The sequence below is a fragment of the Oxyura jamaicensis genome, chromosome 10 (assembly GCF_011077185.1).
Source record: "Oxyura jamaicensis isolate SHBP4307 breed ruddy duck chromosome 10, BPBGC_Ojam_1.0, whole genome shotgun sequence".
In the NCBI taxonomy this organism is placed as follows: Eukaryota; Metazoa; Chordata; class Aves; order Anseriformes; family Anatidae; genus Oxyura; species Oxyura jamaicensis.
Genome location: NC_048902.1, coordinates 18,517,623 through 18,532,435, shown reverse-complemented (window position 1 = coordinate 18,532,435; position 14,813 = coordinate 18,517,623). Strand labels below are relative to the sequence as shown.

Here is a 14,813-nt window from a genome sequence, read left to right as displayed (position 1 = left end):
TTCTAGCTGGCTGTTTAAGCAGAGCAAGCAACACACACTAAAACTGGAGGCATTCCAAGAACTAGCCACACTGTCCCCTCAGCAGAGAACGAGACCTCAAAGAAAAAAGAGAACTGTATCCAGTGAGATTTAATCGCAGGAAGCTCAGAGAACTGCCAGGGGTTATTAATAATGGATATGATTTAAAACTCAAAACTATGCATCAGCTCTAGGCAGCAAGAAGCTAGCACATGTAATGACAAGATGGTTGTCCTAGCAGTGGAAGAGTCAGAGAGCTCTGACTGGTCTCTGGTGACTGCTGTCAGCCTCAGAGAGGAACAGAGCATCTGAGTAGGAGACCCACCCTTCCATTGCAGAGGACTTTGCACTGCCAAGAGCAATTGGCATGGGGGTAAAACAAGAAACTACATCAGGCAACTGAGATGGGAGTTCCCTGCAGAACAGCTGTACTTAACTAGGAAGCAAATGGCTGCAGGATAAGATGGGAAGTGCGCATGCACTGCTTCCACTTCCAAGAGAGATTCTGGGCACCATCACTGTTACTTACCGGGGTTATAGCTCCACAAACACCCATTGGTTCATGCCTGGTGAAACACACGAAGTTTTCATCTGTAAAACAAAAGAGTAAAGGGAAAAAAAAAAAAACAACAGTCAAAACGCTTGCTTCTAGAGAAACAGTGTAAGATGACTGCACACAGAAAGGTTGGGGACAGAACCAAAACAATATTAGACAAGAAGCCCATATCTGCTCATCTGAACTCAAGCCTCTGGGATACCCCAAATGGATGAAGACCTGTTTAAGAATAAGTCTTGTGTTAGCTCAAAAGCCAAACACTGCCCCTGTGCAGAGTGGAGCCTTTTAAAACCAGTGGGTGAATTCCTTCTGCAGACTCCCCGTGTTGAGGCTCAGGGGAGGATAACTTCTTACTATACCGAAGAATAAGCACAAATTTCATTGATTGAAAGAAGCAAAGCACTCATCTCCCTGAGGGAGAAAGTTCTTAAACTTATTTTGCACAGGAATAACATTCGTTGGAAGAGGAATTGCATTTCTGGTGAGAAATCACACTTAAAAAAAGAACAATTATGGGAGTAAACTAATACCATTCACCTTAAAATACTACACTTTCCAAAAGAAAGCGGGAAGGACAGCGGGAAGGACACAGTCCTTACACATTCTTTTTTTGCATAAGATCTAGTTTCACTGGGAAGATCTGACAGAACACGTGAATGTGAATTATAGTTTTTGAAAGCAATCTCCAGTCAGGACCAACGACCAATATCCAGAAGGCAAAGCTTCACATTACTCTGGATGAGGGTGACAGATCTCAGTTTGTATGACTGACAGCACTGACTTTAGAGCCTTTGCTGATTGCACAGGCTGAGCTAGTTCAGCCCTTCAGAGCCCTTCCTCTGGTGACTAATTTTTGAGTGCAGTGCCTGTCCTTCATACACCCTTGTGGATCAACTGCACACAGGAATAAAACAAGCTGATTTTGAAAACACACTAAATAGCCTAAATGTTAAATGCAAAAAGGTTTATCTATTAACAAACAAACAAAAATGCTAAAGAGCCCATCCATTATTTTCCAAAGATCCTTCCAGGCATTCACCGTTCTCCTGTGAGTTTAAATCTCAAAACACGCCTACTTAAAATGCATCCTGAGACAGAAAGGGAACGCCTTCCTTTGCAGGTTTTCAGAAGCAAATCCTTCCATGCATCTCCCTCCCAACCTGCCCCGTGAAGCCTGATCCCTTCCCAGCGCTGACACTGGGTCTGAAGGAACTTACCCACTGGGATAGTTCTACCCTGGATTTTATCAGCCCATCCAGCATAATATCGAAGTGTCTTTATACAGCCTTCCAGGTCAATGAAATAAGCCTGCAGAAAAGGTTTTCCTGTGTCCATTGTTTCCAGAGTCTGAAAAAAAAAAAAAATTAAAAATTAAATGGACCATCAGACACCTCCATATTTTTTTCTTTTAAAAAGAGCTTTCAGAAAAACTCTGTTTTCTTTTGTCTCATGCCATAGACACAGAGTTTCCTTCCCTTATATTTAAAGAACAATGTAGTTAATGTAAGGGAGAATGGAGATATCTAGACCCAATAACCCTGATACACACACAAGTTGCTTTGTTCAGTGATTGCAATAAAGGCGCATCTTCTGGAAGACCCCAGAAGGCAGCTGTGGGTGGGATTCGGGGCTGTGGTCTGGGCACCACTAAGCAGTTATGCAAGTGTCACAGCTCCGCTGTATCTGACCCTCTTGACACAGATGTTCTGGATTCCAGATGGTGTCACTGAAATCAGTCTGACCATTTTCCTTTTATTTGGAAGTCTATTTTTTTCTGTTCATAGTGCTAAAAGCAACCTCTGAAAAGCCTCTTTTATCCACAGGATGATAGAAAACACATTTTGTAGAGATCTAGGAAAGTAACCTTTGGGCTCAGAACTGTGCTTAAGTGCAAGGGAGAAGTTACTTCGCTGAAGTTGTACTGGTGTCAAGCAGCACTAAATGAAACCCAGTCTCAGCCCGCGTCCTTCTCGTTGTTCTGGACATTAGCTGAGTGAAGGCTTTGTTCCCTACTCAGGTCATTAAATGGCACGTTGGTGGAAGTGGCCAGCACATCCATAAAGGAAGCGCTATCCCTTGGTAGATTGGAACATCTTTGTTTATAAATGAAGTCATACCCTGTCATCTTGCACAGACATTAGGGTCCAAACAGCACTCAAACAGACGTTCCCCTTGGAATGACTAGGATTGTTATCCACTGCGAATGTCTGCTAAAAGGACTGATTTTTATAAGTCATTACTTAGCACGCAGCCAAGGCAGCTAGGGCTGGTTTTCTGCAGTGAAAATAACAATGCCAAACAAGCCCTCCCAGATCAGAAGGACAGCAGAGAGCTTGAAATAAGTGTCCTGGTTTATGGAAAAAGGAGGCTTCTTTGAAGTCACATCAAAAAATGAGCGGCAAATGAACAGGGTGTATTCATGCATACATACACAGACACGCATTTCCTTTTATTTGCTGGCCAGAACTGCCTTCAGACCTGGAGCTTTTGCTTTTGTCCTGCTGAAACTGGAGACTGCCATGTGGTTCAGAGACAATGTACTGGGGGAAAGAGGCTCAGCTCATGCAAGCACAGACTTGGGACAACAGCTCAGGAACTTGTGCATATAACAGCACTGAATGTGATGAATGCCATACTCCCCAAGATGAGCACAACAGAAGTACTGCATTGAACAGGTGAAGCATGGACAGACATCAGCTCAAAGCTGAGAGATAAAAACATCTGTGGGCACAGTTTGAAAGATATACACGTCCCACGTAGTCTAAAGGCCTCTGCCAACCGCAGCACATTTTAATTCAGGTCCTACTCTCCTTATTCTGCACGAGAAGGATTCCAGGAGGACAGGATGAGGAACCATTAGCAATAGTTCTTCAGTGCAGAAGTCCAAGTTAACACAGCTTCACAGCTATAAAGAGATTTTCCTGAGCCAGGACGTTCAGTGGGGAAAGCACCAGTTCCCACTTACACACATTTCAATCTTTGGATGACATCCAACAAGGGAAAGATTCTCTTCCCAGCCCCCCATTTTAGGGGAAGCAATTTGAAAAGAAATTTAAAAAGAAATCAAACTGGCCTCACATTTTTATAATAAAGAAGGACCAAGGCATGTATTTTGTTTGTTTGTTTTTTAAATATGTAAGTACTTCCTAACCTGGTAGACATATGAACATTGATGACTGTTAAACTAAGAATTAATATGTTTATTGCTTTAAAAATTTAAGTACTGACATCTGCGATCACTTCGGTAACTAGCCAAGGTTTTGGAGAAGAACTCAAGTAGAAGAAGGCTGTTAGCTCTCTGTAAGACCCGCAAAATCCTCCTGGAGGAAGAGGAAGATAAGCCATGACTCCTGCCTGGATTCATATAGGGAGGGAGAAAAATATCAGGGAGTGTGTCCAGTTCCAGAGAACACATATAGAGTCAGAGCTCTAATCAGACCAAAGAGAGAAAGCTTGGGCCTGTGCCACTGTTGTTTCTGAGTGGGAAACACTGTCACTGATCTTTACCCTAGACTCAAAGGACAGGGCCAAATCCCTTACTTCCGTAGGGAAGAGGAGGAATGGGAGTTCGGTCAGGTCTGAACTATGGTTCCCTTTCGGAGGCACTGAAATCTAAAATACAGGACTGGAATAATAAAGCCCAGGGTAGCACAAGGCCAGATTAGTCCAGGAAGGATTTATGGATGTCATTGCAGACACTGAAACCCACAGACTCTGAAAAAGCTGCCTGGCCTTCCCTAGTGTACAGGGCAAAGACTGGAACAGACAGCCTACGACAGCAATGAGCACAGGAAAATGAGGAACTAGAAGGTGAGACCTCTCCAGGGGCTTCCTTCTTTCTTGGGAGTCTTTAGGAGTAGTGTGACATGAGATACGGATGCAGCAAAACTGGAGGGATGGAGCTGAGTTACAGCCACTGCTGGTTTATTATTGCTCACCAGTCACAGTACTTACTGCCAGGATGACTCTGTCTCGCTCAAGAAGATCAGCCAGCTTGTGTAGGAGCCGTCCTCTGCTCAAGGCATCCATCTGTCTCCACTGAGAACCCCTCTGGAACGCTGCCTTCGCTGCTTCCACTGCGTTATCCACATCAGGCTACAGCAGCCGCACACACAAGAAAATGTTAGGTTAGAAGTATGTAAGGAGCTGAACAACGTAGGCCCAGTAGGCCTCTTCCTAGAGGATGCTGTGGTGGCTAAAACCAAGTCATCTGACAAAACCATCTTCATTTTACTCCTGGATATGGAGCCAAGCCTGCAAGCCATTCTGGGTTTGCTCTAGGTTGATAAACAACATTGAGGTCAAAGGATCAAAAGGTTTTTTCAGGGGTAATTTTATGCAACTGGCTTGTTTATAAAGCAATCCAGAATCATGATCCTGCTGACACAGGATGTAAATGATACCAGGGGAGAACAGAAAAACGAGATCCCAATTCTATTCCCACTGGGGCTTCCCTAAGCATGACAGGCTATTGGCCCCCACAAATCAGCCTACTCTAAACAAATGTGGGAAGGAAAGTCCCCCACAAGAGACCACAGTTTTATCCAGGGGAGCAATCATAGCTCAGATCCCACTATTCAGTCCCACTTGAGCCCATGCCAGCAACAGTGAACACTCCAAAGAAAAGCTCCCTTAGATCCTAGGTCGCTCTTCAAGAACATTTCTCCCAGATGGGAAGGGTTTTGTGTTGTTCCGTGCTTTGACAAAGTCTTTTCACCTACACAGGCTTAGTGTCACTCGCTCAAGTGCTTTACTCATGCTGGACCTAATCTAACTGTTTACATAAGTTGCTACTCAGGAGGGCAGCAAATTCCCTTTCTTCCCACATCACCACCGCCCCCAGAGAAGCTTTCTACATTTGCTCTGGCTACAGTATGCCCCAGACTCCTCCCTTCTCCCCTCCACTAGCATACGTTGATTAAAGTGAGCGGAGCCAAGGGCAACCTCCCGACTCAATGAAGTCAATGGGAACGCTGCCATGAACATCCACGGGGCCAAGACCGTACCCCGAGCATACATAAAAGCATACTTCACCCTGTCTTTGGTCAGATTCCTGCTCTACGTAATGTCTGGCACGCCCAAGCCTCCCTTCAGCTGGTGGAGAAGTCCTTTCACCCCACCACAATATGTGGCTCGAGGGGGTGGGAGAGGGAGGGCTTCGGGCCTTCATTGTTCTTCAGAGGAGGGCAGCTGGTGAAGGGCTAAGTCTTATCTCCAGTCTTATCTAGAGAGACTGGATCTAGTTACAGGTAATGCTTTGCTCTGATCCAACAAGCATTGGCCATGTCGCTCTCCTAAGAAAGGCTGTTGTGCTCAACCAAGAGAAATGTTACGGAGAGAAATTTCTTCCAAGAAAGATTCAGAGAGAAAACAGCAAGCAAACACCCCCTGAAATGGTACCTTACAGTGAATTTGGTTCTTGCTTTATAAGATTGCACAGCTTTAAAGTAGCCTGACACACGTTGCCAGGAGAACTCCACCCTTTCAGAAGGGCACCTATGGGGAAGCCATTACAAGAAATTTGTGCTGGTACAGGGTTAAGAGTGGCTCTGCCAAACAAGCACTCCTGCAAGGCAGTGGTAGCAAGCAGCCCCTGCACACAGGCAGCCACGTCCTGCCTGGTGCCCGTCACCCACAGCAGGGCTCCAGAAGGATCACTTCTGTTCAGCTCTTCTGGATTCAAGGTGGCGTGTCACAGAAGCCAAGAGGCACCACCAGCACTGCACATTTGTGTTCTCCTCATCCTGCCTGCTGGAATGAGGACTCAAGCTAAATACAGCCATATTTTAGGTCACAAAGCAGACAAGAAGTGTCAGGTTTAAACATGTTTTCCCTTAGCAGCAGTTAAGCAGCTTTCGGAGACCAGGCTGGGAACAGCGGTGTGCTAACACTCGGGTCTGCTGTGGCACAGGCCACAGGGCTGAAAGTGTCCCCACCACCCTGGGGCTGACAAGAGCAGGAACAAGAAGGCTGTGTGGGTGAAGCACTCCAGTCCCCATCCTTTAAATCCAAGAGCACTCAAGCCCTCCTGCAGCTCCCGTAAGTGGTAGCGGTCACCTGTTGGGGTGTTGAGGGCCAGAGGTCTTGGCAAGGTTTTTGCCTTTCCATTTTGGCCACCAACTACGGAGATGCTGTCCCATGCCTCTTTCCCCTAAAGCATGGTTTTGTTTTTTTGTAGTGTTGTACTGGAAAAAATAATGAACAAAGGCTATTGCTTTTGTTACTTTCCTGCAGAGATTACTACTGGACACACCTGTAATTTCAGGTGCATGGTAAAAGGTGCATTTTACAGATAGAGTTGTCATAGGGTTTCTGTCCAGAAGCTCTGGGGTGAATATTAGTTGAAGCTGTATTCATTCTTGTCCCTTTTCTTGGGCACACAGAGCATGCATGACAGCTCACATGCTGCTGTTGCTGTCACACAGCAAAAAAGTTCTCCCAAAACACCCTCGGGGCAGCACCAGCAAGTGAGATCCTGTGAGCCTGCAGTGTCTCTATAGGCCCGAGACCAGCAAAAACAAGGAAATTCTTCAGGAAGGCTGAAATGCCATTCTTAATCCATCCTGTTATGACTAGGCATTAGGGGAGTCTGAACGGTGTGCTCACCACGGGCATGTTGCAATAGGTAGGCACAACACTTGACAGAGACAGACCTACAGCTGTCAAGGTGCCAAGGACACCGCGGTGTATAGAACCACGAGGAGGTCCGTGCATCCTGGTGCTCCCTTCTGGTCTACACAGATTTATTATTGCATAAAAAGCTCCACCAAGAGAATATTAGGATTGCAAAGTCAAGCAACGCAGCGTTGAGAAATGCCTGCGAACCTTCATACCCACCCTGGATGTTTGCACTGTGATACAAGCCCCAGTTACACAACTGCATGCCATTTTCCCCTGAACAAACTCAGACTTCTTTGTTCTAAGCTAACATCCTCCACCTTCCTCCTCAATCTCAAGTCCTGCTCATCACTGCTCCACTTCTACCCTCTCCCTTCTTCCTCTCTCCTGCCTCAGCACCAGGCTGAGGAGCACAAGGGAGAACATCACCCCAGTGGCTCAGAAAGTAGGGAAAATAGGGAAAACACCTGCAGGAAAAGCCTTGTTCTGCTTCAGGCTCAGTGTAGACAACGTGCTTCAGTACAGAGACCTGATGGGGCTAGAGCACACCCCGTGGAGACTGCCTTACCTTCACTGAATTACTAACTTCTGGAAGAATCCCACTGCGCATATCCTTGGAAAGGCGTTTTCCTAACACAGGGCATGACCATGCCACAGTTCCTCAGTTAGGAGATGTCCAGAGCTGAGCTGCTCCCCTGCAAGCCCTCTGCAAACAGCCTACACTCCACAGCTGGTTAAACTTGGATTCAAAAGTAATGCAAACTGCAACTTCACAGCCCTTGGTCTCCAAAACCATTGTCTAGGGTGCTGTGAGCCCACTGTAGGGAATAATATTCCTGCAGGCTCTTACCTCAGCCTGCCCCTGTGATCTGCAGGAGGCAGGATGCCTGCAAACAAAGCCCTCTTATAACCCTCCAAAGATCCACACGGAAGAGCAAACGGCTCAGAAGTGATTGTGACAGATGCTCCGCAACATCCAGCCTGCTCCGTCACAGCTGTGGACCCATGCCAACCTGCTGAGCTGGGCACTCCTTTAGGGAGGGAGCTCCTTTCCCCCTGCTCCTGCTGGATGTTAGCAAGCTGCTAGAAGGAGAGCCATCTTCGAGCATTACCAACAGCACAAGTGGCAGCAGCTCAAATACTTTTTCCTTGACATAGCGAGGGAGGGTAGAAGTTCCGGGGCTGCACCATTCCTTGGGGGCAGAAATCTAATAAAGTTATCCCTTCGTGACTGTACCTGGAAAACATCAGGACACCGAGTCCTTATTTGGGAGGCAGAAAGCCTCCCAGTACCCAGTAGAAACGTTTGCCATTTTATTTTTAGTGCTTATTTTCCACCCGAGACTTTCCTTCATCCCCCAACCATCCCACCAAGAGCAATTCTGTCTTAAGTTTTGTAACTGAAGAACAAACAAAACCTTTGCTCCTAGTCATATAAAACGTTGGCCAAGTTTCAGCACCAGACTCGATTGTCATCATTGAAACGTTGGCTGCCAAATTCCCACCCCTCACATGCAGCCTAAGCAAAACAAACGCTGCACGGCCAGGGAGGGGCAGGTTTCTGTGCAGGGTTGGGGAAGTGGAGCCCTGCTCCCTGCCTGCACTGAGGGCAGGGCCAAACCTGGCACAGCTGGGGCCAGAGCCAGAACCAGGACCTGCCATGCCTGCTGTGGGACTGACCAGCACAGCAGCTCACAGGGACAAGCCACTGAGAAGCACCAAACATGACCCACAGTTTTCTGTAGTAACAGGGAACTTCATCCCCAGTGGACTACAGTCACAGATTTAGGATGGGGATGATCAACCAGGGCAAGTGAAGTCTCAGGAGACTCTGCCCAGAGGGTGGTGGGACATGACCATGTGTCACCAGTAGCCCAAGAGCCAGTCTGGACACTTCTCACCCCATCTCTGCCTTCCACCTAACCTGCATCCAGGTCTAATCCCTCTCAGTCCCTCACACAAGCCTACTTAGAGGGCAATAAGTCATTCTCTGGGAGGTAAAGGGTAGAAGAGGCTTTCAGCACCCAAACTGCATCTAGCCCATAATTATTCTGTGCACCATGGGCATAGGGCCCCACTGACCAGTCCCGAGGCAAGCTTTTCAGCAACTCCCCTGCAAGCATGAAAAGCTATCCTTGAATTCACTGACCATTTATTTCTGCATAACAAGTTTCTTTTACCAAGTCTCTAAGAAATAGAATTGAAACACTCATGTAATGCTTTGTAGCTGCTTGAGGAGGCACACGGTTCAGGGAACAATAGTGGAGTCGTGGTTTCTAACGAGTAACATACAGTTAGATCAGAGTTCGCTTCAGCTCCACTGTTTATATGCCACAGCAATTAAGTGTTAACTGGGTAGGACAAAACTATTGTGTGTAGTTTCCTCCTGTTAAGTTCCACCGCCATGTATAGTTGGCCCATGGATGGGCAGATCCACCACAGCAACAGGTCTCAGAGGCTGCTTTAGTGCCATCCAAGAACAGCTACCTCGTGCACCACCTGCAGGGAGGCTGCAGACTTGCATTACAAGTAAGTTTGCTCCTATCTCCGGAGAGGCTGGGCTCTATTGACCTGCAGTTTAACACCAAGAGCCACAGTGCCCCTGCTCAACTAGTGTCACTCTACCAGGAACGGTTCCTCAAGGCAGCTACGTGGCTGGAAGCCGTGCATCCAGCCTCACGAGGGTCAGGTGAGCTTAGCTACTGAAAAAAAATACCACAGCACAGGCAGTGCACGCTGCCTGCCACTTACTGCCCAGAGCAATGATGAGCCACAGCCATGGTACAGCAGGGAAGCTGTGAATCACCCTCCCGTGACACACTGTCAGAAGCAAGCTCTTGGGCCAGCTCTCTCCCACAGAGCAGAGCATGGCACGTGTGTGATGAGCTGTCTTGGAGTGTCATATTTGATTGTTCCTTACCTCAGACTGTTAACAAACCCAAGCAGTTATGCCCCAGGCAACTGTATGGTGTCCCAAGGCCGGGGGCTCTTCAGAGACACTGGTTTGGTTTTAAATGGCAGATGCCATGTTTGTACAAGAGGCCAGAACTCACAATACCAGTTGGAAAAGCAAGCACTGCTCACTTTCTGTAGGAGATTTCCCTGTGGTGATGCATGACTGAGCTCAAGTTCTCCCAAACAGCTTATCTGTTGGTTGTATTTTAAGAGGGTGAGTTCCAGTTCAGTGTCTCCAACAGGCTGCCACGCAGCTTGCATATAAACCGCTCCCAAGATGATGCTCAAGCTCTGTCAGGGATGTACATACACTGTCATTGCTATTTCCTCAGCATGGAGACTTCTTCCCAGATCTATAAAGCAAGAATGACGCTGAGTCTCATTCCTCTGACAGCGCTGGTAGGCAGTTCCTATCAGGGAAAGTGACTCAGCTGAGCTGCAGAGGACTGATCCCACCCAGCCCGTGCAATCCTCAAGCAGCACTTCTAGCATCCCAGGCCTCCAGCTCACAGCCTGGCTGGCTGCACGTCAGTGTTAAGAGCCAGCTTTTCCTCTGGGTACTTTTCTAAGAAAGGAAGTCCCCTGGAAGCTCTGTTATTTGCACTGCCTTTCCAATAACACCTACCTTGTCTCCTTCCTCAATGTCACAGATTTTCTCCAGCGTTGAAGGGTTATAGGTGGGGAACTTCTTTCCGCTTGTAGACTCGTGCCATTCGTTGTTAATAAATATCTGAAGAGAGAGCAAGGGGAGCGGGACAGGTGGGAGAATGAGAACACTGCTGTGGACAATAGGAAAAAAAAAATCCCACAAGTGTTCCTCAAAGGTCCTGAGGCTCTTCAGTTCCCACTGATGGCGTGTTCAGTCTCTCCCAGTGAGACCGTTTATGACACAAACAGCATTTATCCAAACTAGAACCTGAGCCAGAGAACAGACGAGAAAACCTTCATGCACCCAGTTGGCTTTCAGCAAAAGGAGGACAGAGGATGGGGCCCACACAGCGTAATGCCATAATTTGGCAATGAGAAACAGACAGTTTGAAATCCATTTCCATGGGAACAGCAAGTAGACACCAAGAGAAACCCATATGGTTCAGGCAAAAGGAACCCCTCGTTGCATGCTACAAACAAAACGTCAGCGTTCGATGTTACTTGGTTATTAGTGTCCTGCCCTGGGCTACTTCCATGACTCTGCCCTCACGGAGGGAGCAGGGTAGGAACAGGCTCAGTTCTACCCCACTACGCCTTGTCACAGGATGCATCGAGCCTCCCACGTCACTTGGAGTCGTCTGTGACAAGATTTAAGTATTTCAAAATATTGCATTTCCAGAGCAAGAACAAACAGTCCCAGTGTTGCGTAACTAAAAATGCATTAAATACTGGAGTGTTGTTACACGCTGTAAACAGAGCATGGATACCTATATACAATTAATTGATTCAGCATGCATCTTATCCACGCTGATCTAACTTGGCAGTGTTATGTTTTATAAATAAAGATACTTTTTAAGTCAGATTAGATGAAGTAATCTTTATTAGTAGCCTGTTAGTGGCTATAAGCTAGTACTTTTACTTGGAAGCCGTCCACGTTCGCAATCTTGTTTACGAGTCCCTACACACGACCAGGAGATTAATGTTGCATCCCTTACATTCAGAATTCCCACTGCTTTGGGTCATTTTTTTTCCCCCTTGGGCAGTTCCCCCCCCCCAAAGGAGTTTCTCCCAACTATTTCTGCAAAAAGCATCCAAGACATAACTGGCACAGATGCTGCACTTCTGGGCCCACCTGTTTCATACAGGCCTCAAAGAAGAGGATTCCAACAAAAGAAGGCTGCCAAGGGAAGTCAATATTAGAAATATTTAAACTAGTGCTCCCAAACTACCTCTAGTATTCAAGTGCTGCATTATATTCACGTATTTTTAAAAGTTGCGTGTTTTACACTTCACTTTTCACTTTGTTTCACTAGCAAAGAAACAAGAACAGGGGAAGATGCTGTTAGTTCTCCACATTAAACATTAACTCCACATGGAAAAGTTGAGATTGGAAAGCAACGTTCCTATAACAAGGGCAATGGCATCAGACCCTTTAAAACACAACATATAAGCTGGCACCATTCCGGGAATCATACCAGAAGCCTGAGTCTCTTGTGCCAGGAGTTGATATCAAACAGAAGAGCGTATCGACTCTTCATGCTTCCTACCCCAAACCCGGGACATGAGATTATGGACAGATCACTTCCATCACACACCAAGGACAAGCACCAAGCTGCTCTGCGAGTGAGATCTTTGTTGATAATCTTCCTTCCCTCTCCCCCAGCCCAGTAACCGGTGGAACCGAAAATAAAATCTTTGCTAAGCAAGGAAGCGTGCCGTCAGCTGTAAACATCTGGTGAGACTCAAAGGAGCTTGTCGAAAACCCCTCACAGTTTTATGAAAACTGACTGCTGCTCATTACTTTCTCATACGCACCGGGAGCATCAGATCAGATGTCAAATTCACACTTTTAATTAACATTGGTTTCCACTATTAAGTGACTACCTCGATACCTTCGGTGCACAGAGCCTCCTGCAAAGGCTCCGGAGAATTAAAAGAACGCGTGTTTTAAAGCGCACACGGCTACAGGATTGGATCCCAAAGGAGTATTTAAAAGCATTCACAACAATAAAAATAACACAAAACAGAACATTTGTATGCTTAAGAAGAACCCTAATGGCCGTGTCCATTTCTGACACAGGAAAGAGCTGTTTGTGCAGCATTACGCCACTCGACAACCAGCGGCTGCAGATCCAATTTGCCGCTAAGTGACAAGTTTATCTTTAAAAAAGTAGGTAGATTCAGGATGTTAAAAAGTAACAATTAGCGGTAATCACTGGAATAGATTAATCTGTTTCAGTACTTTGGATGCATAATTCAAATCAACACCTCACTGGATAAGCTATCGCTGTTTACTCCCTCCCGCTGCAAGAGAACAAATGTAGCTCTGCTTTATTTTTTTAGTTATTTAGCATAGAAATGTAACTAATTAATGCACTCCTTCAGCCCCTCCAGCTCTTATAGTCTCGGATAGTTCACATGATGGCAGGCAGGGCTGCTAGCAGCATTAACAAGCCGGGATGTTTGCCCCACTGCGCCAGACCATGGCCGGGCTGTTGGGGAACAAAAAACAAGGTGGCTACAGCAGAGCGACAGCGGCGTGAGGCAGAGGGGACTTCTGGTGTGGAGCCGAGCCCTGCTGCAAAACCAACACCACCTCTGAAGGCTGGAGCTACCAAGCTGAGGAGCCCTTGGTTAAGCGTGAGGGGTGTGAATAACAGCGGCAGGAGGCTCAGGTTGGTGTGGGTTCACCACCCGGCTGCTCTTATCCCACTGGGAGGCCATGAAAGAGCTCTGCTGGGACAGCAGGCAGGCAGCAAGATGTGTGCAGACACCACTCACCCTACAGCACTGCCGGGTGGCCCCAGTGCCACATTATAGCCCTCTCACAAGCCTGCTTTGGGCACCGGCCCCATTTTGGGCACCACACGGGGCCGATCCCACCTCAGAGCAGCCTTATCGGAAGGAGCCCCGTGCAAGCAGCCCCCTCACACATAACCCCCTCACACATAACCCCCTTCTCAGCCCTGAGCTCACCCCATTCAGATGGGGTTTTCTGAGCAGTAGTGCGATGGTAAAGGCATTACGGGCCGGTTCTGTGAGTACTGCGCAGGGCACTGGGGAAAATGGCCGTCACGGTGGGATGGCACAGCCGGGCACAGGGCCTGTCACTGCTCAGTGCCGGCCATGCAGCAAGGGGCAGAGGTGCTCATGGGCACCCAGCTCTATGCATATTGTTAAAAAAAAAAAAAAGTTAGATTTTTTTCAGATTTTATGGATCATAGCAACTGCAGCTCACTAAGGAGCAACAGACACCCACTTGCTCCAGCCACTCAACCACCCATCCATCCCCATTAACCCACTACCTAGTGCAGCACAGGAGACCACACAAATAAATAAAACCCCCTCTGAAGGGATAGTTTTCTTTTAAAGAAAAAAACACCTCACCAAAAGCACCTCAACAACACCCCAACTCTACCAAGCACCCCAACAAACCCCACCGCCGCCCACCTTCCCCTCCCCATCTCACCTTGGTGTACTTCACCTCCAGGCTCCTCAGGGGCCGCGGCAGCGGCGGTACCCTCCTGTCGGGCTGCCCGTTCTCCACAGCACCGTTGAGCGCGGCCATGCCCGCCCCGTCGAGCCTCCGCCGCCCTTCTGCCGCTGACAGCCCGCGGAGCCGCCTTAAGAGCGGCGCGCGCCGGGCGCGGGGCGCCGCCGCCCGCTCCCATTGGCTGCCGCCCGCTCCCAAGCCCCGCCCCCTCCCAGTAGGCCCCGCCCCTCCGTGCCGGCCCTCAGGTAACGGGCGGCGCCGCCCCGCCGAGGCGCCCCGGCCTGAGAGGGGTCGGGGGGCGGCAGGGAGGGGGCCGCGCAGCGGGCTGCGGGGGTGGGAGGGCACCGGCCTGAGGGGAATCGGCCCGGAGGGGCCCTGAGGGTGAAGCTGGGGGTGGTGGGGAGCACCCTGCTCCGTCACAGGGCTGGTGGGCGCCCACAGCCCTCGTGGTGCTCCGTGGCGGTGGGGTCGGTGAGGAAGATGCTCCGTCAGGAAGCCCCGAAGGATATGGAACTTGTCTAAAGT

The 14,813-nt window shown here is 48.3% G+C and overlaps 1 protein-coding gene across 2 annotated transcripts in view; it reads right to left on the bottom strand.

Moving 5' to 3' along the window:
* The window catches only part of ALDH1A3 (aldehyde dehydrogenase 1 family member A3), a 36,709-nt gene extending 22,292 nt beyond the window's left edge, over positions 1 to 14,417 (bottom strand). For both annotated transcript variants that reach the window (XM_035335400.1, XM_035335399.1), the window contains exons 1-5: positions 14,265 to 14,417; positions 10,773 to 10,877; positions 4,529 to 4,669; positions 1,792 to 1,921; positions 548 to 609 (exon numbers count right to left, since the gene is read on the bottom strand). In XM_035335400.1, the coding sequence (XP_035191291.1) occupies positions 548 to 609; positions 1,792 to 1,921; positions 4,529 to 4,669; positions 10,773 to 10,877; positions 14,265 to 14,363 (537 nt within the window). In that variant the 5' untranslated portion in view covers positions 14,364 to 14,417. The remainder of the gene's footprint in view (positions 1 to 547; positions 610 to 1,791; positions 1,922 to 4,528; positions 4,670 to 10,772; positions 10,878 to 14,264) is intronic.
* Between the last annotated feature and the right edge of the window lie 396 nt (positions 14,418 to 14,813).